The sequence below is a fragment of the Wasmannia auropunctata genome, unplaced genomic scaffold, assembly GCF_000956235.1.
Source record: "Wasmannia auropunctata unplaced genomic scaffold, wasmannia.A_1.0 LD336097.1, whole genome shotgun sequence".
Classification (NCBI taxonomy): domain Eukaryota; kingdom Metazoa; phylum Arthropoda; class Insecta; order Hymenoptera; family Formicidae; genus Wasmannia; species Wasmannia auropunctata.
In genome coordinates, this window is record NW_012026793.1 from 1179193 (window position 1) to 1188529 (window position 9337).

Consider the following 9337-nt stretch of genomic DNA (forward strand, 5'->3'; position numbering starts at 1 on the left):
TTGGTTAGATTTGGCCATAGAATTCGAAAATTCTCAGGAAAAAAGCAACAGAAGCATTTCTGCGCTCTAGTTCTGAATAAATGATAACATTCTACACAATCCTTATTACTCAAACTATATGAGAAGAACATATTCGTCAAAATCAGTCCTTTAACTTTTTGCTACTATTGTACGTATTAAACATCCTTAATAAATAATTTATGAAAGTTAATAAACAATTATCTTAATCCATATTGTTTGTAAAACATATATATATATATAAATAACGCTACTTTCTATTTTTAGAAAGCAGTAATGAAAATACCTGCTTTAGCCAAGGAAATAGAATTTGCAGATGTTAATAATTTCTCAGAGAGGTAAAATAAATTTATTTCTGAAGTTTAACATGATATGAAAACTATTTATAATTATAATGAACATGATAAAACTATTCATGCTTTTCATTTTAATTGTATATTTATTGTAGATTTCTTAAAGCGGCATCTGTAATAAAGAAAAATTTATCTCTTTTTCAATCTGTTTGTGACCATGTAGATACAATTACCACTATTATTGAATACTTAAGTGATATTGGTGCAAAGTTAAAACTTGACAAACACGGTAATATCTTCGTAATCACAATTGAAAAAAATATTCTATTATTGTGTTTTGTGCAAATTTTATTTTGTTTGAGAATAATAGCATTTAAAAACAGTGGACTAATTGTTTATATCATGTTTTAAAAACTTTATTTTTTTTTTAGATGAATACGAGAAAGATGACATAGTCTTGTTAGTAATATTTACACTGCTGAACATATATGATATACATAAAGAACATGTAATACAGCTGTTTTTGGAAAATGCCATCATGTAAATGTTGAAGAACTTTTAATTACTCTTTAATGTATATTCTTGAATACCTCTTATATCTGAATCTTAACTTATTTGTTACTTATAATTCCTATATTCAAATTATATTATCATGAATTTTAGAAATAAATTTTTTACATTTTAGCAAAAAATCTGTACTGGATAAATCGTTACAATATATAGATTTGTTAAGTGGAGTTATAACAAGTAAGAAAAATATAGATATTAGTAATGTAATAGAAATTTATTGTTCTTGTAGAAATCCTAATTTTTAATCTTGCACAATCCTAATTTTAAATATTTTGTACAGATCATATAAATATATATATATATATTGTTTGTACAGATCACACCAATGAAATAATACTTCTAGCGGATTCAGATTTGTATGCGGTTATTAGTTACTTAAGGAATAAAAAATATATTTCGTCGTCTTTAAATAAAATTTGGGTTCAAGAACCAATAAGAGAAAAATATTTATGGCTCATGAAGGAATATCTGAAAGATTCAATTAATTATCCCATTCGTATATTTCGAACAAAGAATGAATTATTTACACCAGCTAGTACATCTTATAAAATGAACAGTATATCCATATGGACAGAAGATATTGTATTTGCTAAAAACTTAGCAATGTCTTTAAATGTACAATATTTTAATTATATAACATAATTTGTTTGGATAATTTTTTTAACTACTACTAATTTTATTTCTGTTTTTGTCTATTTAGAGAGATGTTGTGTTTATAAATTCATACATGGACTTCTACGGTGATATTGTACTTTTGCCATATACAAAAGTATTTGACAAAATGTTACATAAACAGTGCAACTTTACTCTCGACAATTGTAGAAAAACATTGAGTGTGGACAGTAAACATCCAGTTTTCAATTTATTTTATGATGGTATATGGCAACAGCCTGTAAAAGGTACATATTGGATACATAATAATTGTCAGATGGCAAACGCAACAAGGTAACAAATGCATATTTTCTTTATCTTAGTAATAAATGTCAAATTTGTTTGTATATCTGAAGTTTTTTATTCACGTTATTGTAGTGAAGATGTTAATAGATGCATTAAGTCAGCCGAAAAAGGATTCAAAATTTGGAGTACTAAGTCTGTCACTTGTAGAACGCAAATTTTATCTAAATTTGCATCTATATTAGAATGCAACGGGTATGTATTGTATATTAAGTTATTAAAAGATATTTTTTAATTTTATCTTAGGCCTATATTCAGAATATACTTTTATCGATAATGAACGCTTTTAAGCACATAACTTACATATACTTAATTTTAATAATTATGCATAAAAACGCGTTCTGAATACAGGCTCGAGTTTATATTACTGCATTTTTTCAATCGTTCTCAATCACAATTTTTTAACGATTGGTATTCTTTTGTTCTTTTTTTAGTAAATCTGATTTGGCAACTTCAATGTCAACATGGATAAAAATGTATAAATATGAAAATTTTTCATTCTGCTCACGAAGTGAAGAATTAGAAGTAACGAAAATTCCTAATCCAAAGGGCGTTATCATTTTGAAAGAGGAACATGAAATTCCTTTATTTACTCGAATGATACAAATTTTAACTGCTGGCAATTCTGTTATTGTGATAAACAATACAAATTCCTGTAATCTAACATCATATTGTAACATATTTTCGGCAGCTGCGATACCTCCAGGTGTTATAAATTTGTTGTCAAATGAGAATATGCAAGAGTTAGAATTAGCTTTATGTGGAACGGATTATGCAAGCTATGCAAAACAATTTGTTCCAATAAGTCAGCCGAGGAATCAAGAAAAAATGTTCATGAACTTTACCACACCCAAGCATATTATACTTCCTCTTAAATAGTTGTAATATATGATATCTAATGTTTGTGACAAAAGTATACATATAAACATTATATGTACAAATTTATTTCCAAAGTTTTATTTTACAATTTCCATCAATTCTTTAAAATATAAAGCTGATGATTGATTGAAGATTACAAAAAAGTTTATTCGATTTTATAATCAAATCTCTGTTGAAAAGATATTGTAAAATGCTATAAATTTTGTCGAAAGAATCACCAGAATTTAATGGGATACAACAATAGATTGGCGCTAAAAACCGAGAAAAATCTCGTAAATAGATGAATTTAGAAAGTATCAGTTGCTAACAAACGGTTAGAAATTACCTCTTATAAAGCAGTTTTCAGTTTATTTTTTCGTTATATTTCGAGATATAAAAAAATGTTTTATATAAGTTTTACAGTAAAATTATTTCTATTTGTTTACGTTAATATTTGTTAAAAATAATAATTTAAAAAAAATGTTCAAAATTTTTTAAAAATATTAACGTAGAGGTCATTTTACTGTAACACTTTTTTTATATAAAACATTTTTTGACATCTTGAATAGTTTTCAAAAATATATACGAAAAAAACTGAAAATTACATATAAGGGTTATAATATGATTTCACCTCTTCAAACCGTTTTTTAGCATAAAGATATTTTTTAAATTCATCTATTTACGTAACCTAAGTATACATACAAAGTTTCATTAAAATCAGAATTTAACTCTGCGAGGTTCTTTTGTTAGTTTATATCATCAGTCCATTGTTAGACTATCTACTGAAACATCTAATCGAATTTACTGAAATATCTAATTTAATCTATTACTAATCTGCTGATATAACATTAATATTTTACAATTTACACATTAGATTTAGAGAATACATTCTTTATTTTCATTCTCAATCTACAGGTATGCAGAAATTTATAAAATTATTTGCAATATTTTTATCATAAAAATAATTTACATTTTCAGTAGCAAACTATTCATACTGCTAAAATAAGCTTATAATGTATTGTATTTCAATATAATTAAAAAAAATATTTTTTTTATATATTATCATCTAATCTAAAGCTCTTTCATGGATTGTACTATACATTTCATTAGTAACTGGTATAACATAGTGGAATAACTTGCAGTACAATGAGACCTTCAAAAAGATATAATGGAATAACTTGAATTATATGAGGCCTTCAAAAGATAAATTTATAAAAGTCAATTTTTGTAAGTAAATATATATATATATATATATATATATAGCTTTCGTTCTTTGTACTTTGTACTAAAAGATCACTTCATACATAAAAGATGCAATTAAATTTAAGAATAAATAATCTATAGTTTTTCATATATGTATGTATAAATGAAACGTATATATTCAAATATATGTATGTGTATATATACGTAATGTATATAAATATATATGTACTTTAAATAATATGATTTAAAATATATAAAAGTCTGTGTCTGTGAATCAACTTAAACATATATCACAATTAATATAAGGAATGTATTGATTGAGAAAACCACTCATGGTTTATACTTTGACTAAAATATCTCTCGATGTAATTATTAATTTCTAATCAAAACTCAATCATTAAACTGTGCGTGACTGAATAATTAAATGTTTTCACATGTGCCAATCTGTTTTTATGTTGCATATTGCATGATCATTTATAATAACGTTTGACACTACCCGTTTCTTTCCTGGACAACCTGCCATCTTCCATCTGGACGAAACAAAGTTTCAATCTTACAAAATTTCTGCTTACAAAAACTTTCGATATTTATAACTATGGCTTCATAGTTTGTGGATAGAATCCAAAATTATATCTAAGTTGTTCGAGAAATACAAATGTGAGAATGGTTTGCGGTGCTAATCGAATAAATGCAGGTACGTAGCCCTAAAAATAGAAACAATTTTTATTGAGTGATACGATCTTCACGTAATTTTACGACCAAAATAATTTATTGATATTAAGGCTCTCGTTTTAATCATACTTACTTTAAAGAAAGCCAGTGGCCCAAGTTTGGCAGTATATAGAAAGATTTCTATAAGGTTCTATGCAAAAAATAATAGTCGTAAATTGAGTATACGTTTCAATTCATTCCACTTAGATCTACTTACTTTAAATTCTCCAGGTTTAGCATTCATTGCTCGTGTCTTTAGAACGTCTAAAGGTTGCGTAAGCGTTGTGGCAATGGCGCCCTATCAACAAAAAGAATATAAAACGTTATCTCTCCTCCGAATACAGCACGTGGACTTGGAATGACGGGTCTTTCAATATTTATAGACACTCACTGCCGATACACTGGATAAAACATGTGTCGAAGGATTATCCCGAAAGTAGCCAGTCTGTAGCAACGTCGTTTTAATCTGGTCGTAAAAACTCAATTGTCCGATAGTCATCAGCGCTGCCCTCATGGTCGCAGTCGAACATCCACTGAACAATTGGCGAACCCCTTCTTGTTGGATTACACGCAACAGTCCATCCAGAGCATGCTTATAGCTACGTGATAAAGGAGTATATTAATAAGACTGGCGAAGTACAATGAGCAAATAATAAGGGCGTCAATTCCTACTTTCTCCTTAGTTCTGGTGCTACTTTGATATCATTCTGCATGCGTACATTAATCACATCACTAGGAGTTCCGAAGACGCCGCCTGTAGCGCCGGAAACTCCTGCCAGCAGTAGCTTCTGATAAAAAGGTAATGGATGACCAGACGATTCGAGTGTCTGTTTGCCGACCTGTTATTTCAACAACATGACCTATATATAATAAATTGAGAAAAAAAACAATTTATATATATATAGATAGCGCATACACAGGATTCGCATGTACCGACCTCGTATGCTCCAAATCTTATAGTAGAATACGTAAGTTGGCGAAGTAGGGAAGCACTAAGTCCATTGTATAAAGCTAATATTCCCTGTTTCCTAATTATTCCAACGGTGGAATGTACCATTGATAGCTTGCCCTCTTGTTGCGTTTGTAAGTGGACCTAGAAGAAAGATCATTCAGTTTAATTAATTTGTAAATTTCTTTATGTATTTACATACAAAAAGACTTACTCTTTATTAGTGATTTGAAACAATTTCTGAGTATAAAATGTTCGAACTAATTGATAAATGTAAAATACCTTTTTACCAATTTTATTAACGAATTAATGAGAAAGTACTGATTTAAGGAGGATGTAAATAAGACCTTCAGTAGATCCAAAGGATGGGTTACGCATGCAGCAGCTGCGGAAGAGATGCCACCAAAATACCAGCGTGATAATTTTTTACTCTTGTCAGTCATTGTCCTATTCATTTTTTTTTCCTTATATCAAGCAACAATTAGGAACATATTTATGGCACGAACGTTGACACTGGTACTACAAACAGAAAAATTGAAATTAAAACATATATTGATTTATTTAAAGAGTATATAATTAATTTGTCTTACCAATAAATTAATGTATGTCAACCAAACGGAATGTTAATATATATTAGTCATTCAGTCATGTGGAAATGACAACTGCCATTTTGATGTTGAAATTAGTTTGCGGGAAAAAAGAGGCTAAAAAATTATCATATCAGAGTTGAGATAACTGTTATAAGAGATAAAAAGATATGCATGTGTATTTTGCGCAAATAGATGAAAATTAATATGAGTTTCTTTACACAGTATGTATATCGTGTAGCAAATTATATTAAACATTTCGCAGAAATTTCTGCCCTTTTTTATAAACATTAAAAAAAATTGAATTGGAACGTCACGAGATTCGCGACATTTTATGATTCCTTACACAAACATAAGTCGGAAATTCTTGCTAAACAAGCTACTCAAGCGCGCTAAAATTAAAACCAAATAAAACCACGACAAGGCGATCTTACGATAACGGCGATTCTAATCGCATGGTTTGCTCGTATTTTTTAGAGAAGTCTCGAGCAAGAAGCATGATGGTCAGTTGCTCCGTTTGCACGAGTGCCACTTCCCGTCGCTATCGACTGAATCTTTGTATAACAAAAATGTATGCAAGACAAAAGCTCGAGGTCATCATTCCGCCGACAATGGGCAATTAACAATCATAATCGATGCAAATTTAAGCATCGATTACACGATGTTGATTAAATTTTAAATCTGCAGGTTGCTGAGCAGAAATGTATATTTGTCTAATTGTTTAAAAGAAAAAATTAATTGCAACAATTTTGCAGTCAGTAATCATTGGAAATAAATTTAAAAAGTCGAGAATTTTGATAGACAAATTTGTTGAAAGCTCTTACAAAGTATCTGCAGGTTACAACAAATTTGGTAGAATACTAGAAATGTAATGAAATTTGCTAGTAGAATATGATGACAGATTGACTACTAGACTAGAAATCGAGAGTAGAATTTGCTACGGTTTTGTAGCTATTTAAATAATTTAGTTTATATTTAAATGATATTCCATTTAAATGATCACGAAAATGGTAGATTCCATTCGGTTCCTGAGGGCAGATCAATTGATCTGTTGGCAGATCTCTCAGTAGATTTCGCTAACGGAATGCGAGAGGCGATTGACGCCAATCTACAGCGATATTCTGCTCAAACTTGTTGGCGAATTACTTGGCGTACCGCCAACATTTTGCCTCCTAGATTCGATTTTATCCTACAGATTCGATGATTAGCGAGTAAAGGCTAATTTTATCGAAAGTTCAGATTTAGATTCGGGTTGAATATTCGTTTCCCTCTCTCTCTCTCTCTCTCTATATATATATATATATATTGTAATACCGGCCGTAATATATTAAAATAGTTTCACACAACCATTCGAAATCAATTGTTTTTTTTTGTTCAAACTTGTTCTAAAAAAGCGAAATTAATTTAACGTACTATTTTTCACTTAAACATGTCATTAAACTGGAAATTGAAGTCAGATATTTTGATTATTAGTCGATTGCTTTCAGCTAATGAAATTTCTGAGTAAAATAATTGGAAATAACGCTAAGTACTCACAAGCCAGCTAGTACTCGGAAGCAGTGATGAGACAAAAAACCGCTCTGATCCAATCCAGTCGCCAGCTGGATTCCGACTGATGTAATAGATATAAAACGTTCCGAAGGAATGGAAGGGAGACAGTGATTGCTGCGAAATGACGTGCCGCAGGCGCACGACGCGTATCAGCTGACAACCACGTGTAATAGTACCATCTTTGTCATACAATAGCCGGCTGTATCCTTATCCTCAATAGAACAGATGTCCAAGGGGAGTGGAGGTGGAACTGAAAAATATGTGAAAATGGCTAGTCGAGCGTGTATATATACACATACGCGCATTACATATAGATAGTTACGCAGTCTTTATCATCGATATTTCCGCTTATCGTCTGGCTTTAACGATAAACAGTTATTTACATATATATACATACATACGACGTCGGTGTATGTACACGGTGAGTTTGATCAGAATTAGCAAATTTGCGATCACATATGGGACATATTCCTTAAAAATAGACTAGATTTGAAGCGAAATTTGTCTATAAGTTTCAGGCTATTATGGTTTTCGAAAATTAATTGGTAAAAATTACAAAAATGAACGAATTTATTAGAATATTTATATTAATATTAATATTTGAATTTGCTCACTTTTGTAATTGTCCAAACCAATTTCCAAGAAGCGTAAAGTCATAATCACATAATTATATACATTATAGCAATTGAAATTGAAATTGGATTGAAATTTGATTAATCAGAAGAAAATAACATAATATAAACATAACATAAACATAATACAAACACGATATAATGACTGCGTTTGGTTTGGCACTTACAGCGCTTATAAGCATCATTTGTCATTTGTTTAACATTTAATAAACACAAGGATGAAATGATCATGTTGTGAGCACTAGAGTCCTAGGGTGCGTTCCGATTTGCGCTTGAAGCGCGTGAAGTGCTCAGAAAATCGTTCCGAATTAGCTATTGCGCGCTTTGAAAGCGCTTCGAGAGCGCTACGAATTCCCTAGCTTGTACTACCCGTACTAAATTCTTAGCACTCCTCCCAGCGCGTAGACTGCTTCTCCTTCGACTTGAGGCAGTTGAAGCGTTTCATGCGTTTAAGCGGTCTACGCGGTTTAAGCATAATTCGGAACGCGCTCAGGTCAGAGAAGCACGGTAGCGTCGTCGAGGAAGCACGTGTCGTTGGTGTTTTGAAAAATGAATAACGAATTAATTGAATTTCCAGTATTAATAGAGGATAAAAATGAAATTTTAACGTTATTAGTTACTAAAGAAAAAATGGAGAAAGCACAAACAAGTAAAATTATAATGTATTTATTGTGAAATGCACCCTAAGTATCATTTTATCATTGAATTCACCTCATTATTCATTGAATGTTAAAATATCGAGCTATCACTTTCGTCGTTTTTGTTTAAAAGTATCATTGAAGTTACAATTGATACTGTTAAATGTTTATTGGCATTGTTCCGTTCGGTATTCATTTTTAACATTCATACCCGCACTATTATAGCCCACTCAGCGCATAGGTTGCTCAGAAAACCGTTCCGAAATTCTCAAGCGCTTCATGCGTATTATGCGCGCATTGAAAAAACGGAACGATTTCGAAGCGTACCGCATCAGTATTGCAGTCTACGCGCTTCAAGCGCAATTGGTGCGTT

At 30.6% G+C, this 9337-nt stretch overlaps 2 protein-coding genes and 1 long non-coding RNA gene across 6 annotated transcripts; 2 read left to right on the forward strand and 1 right to left on the reverse strand.

Moving 5' to 3' along the window:
• Positions 1-263: 263 nt before the first annotated feature.
• LOC105462506 lies at positions 264-2780 on the forward strand. 2 transcript variants are annotated; one of them, XM_011709143.1, is made up of 8 exons: positions 264-356; positions 467-600; positions 743-851; positions 997-1058; positions 1198-1496; positions 1582-1826; positions 1911-2030; positions 2270-2780. In XM_011709143.1, exons 1-8 carry the CDS (start codon positions 295-297, stop codon positions 2712-2714), a joined length of 1476 nt encoding a protein of 491 aa, XP_011707445.1. In that variant the 5' UTR covers positions 264-294; the 3' UTR covers positions 2715-2780. The 2 variants fall into 2 exon arrangements, with proteins under 2 accessions (XP_011707445.1, XP_011707446.1); XM_011709144.1 differs by lacking the exon at positions 467-600 and having other exon boundaries at positions 272-356.
• Positions 2781-3592: 812 nt separating this feature from the next.
• LOC105462509 lies at positions 3593-5074 on the forward strand. Of its 2 annotated transcripts, none has more exons than XR_976060.1 (3): positions 3593-3920; positions 4504-4590; positions 4991-5074. It is a non-coding gene; the product is annotated as an uncharacterized LOC105462509 (long non-coding RNA). The 2 variants fall into 2 exon arrangements; XR_976061.1 differs by having other exon boundaries at positions 4952-5031.
• Positions 4233-8415, reverse strand: LOC105462508 (mitochondrial dicarboxylate carrier). Of its 2 annotated transcripts, XM_011709145.1 has the most exons (10): positions 8309-8415; positions 7680-7944; positions 6147-6260; positions 5904-6075; positions 5545-5700; positions 5280-5446; positions 4999-5206; positions 4825-4905; positions 4702-4758; positions 4233-4600 (listed from the first exon to the last, which is right to left on the reverse strand). In XM_011709145.1, exons 4-10 carry the CDS (start codon positions 6009-6011, stop codon positions 4490-4492), a joined length of 888 nt encoding a protein of 295 aa, XP_011707447.1. In that variant the 5' UTR covers positions 6012-6075; positions 6147-6260; positions 7680-7944; positions 8309-8415; the 3' UTR covers positions 4233-4489. The 2 variants fall into 2 exon arrangements, with proteins under 2 accessions (XP_011707447.1, XP_011707448.1); XM_011709146.1 differs by lacking the exon at positions 6147-6260.
• Positions 8416-9337: the final 922 nt, after the last annotated feature.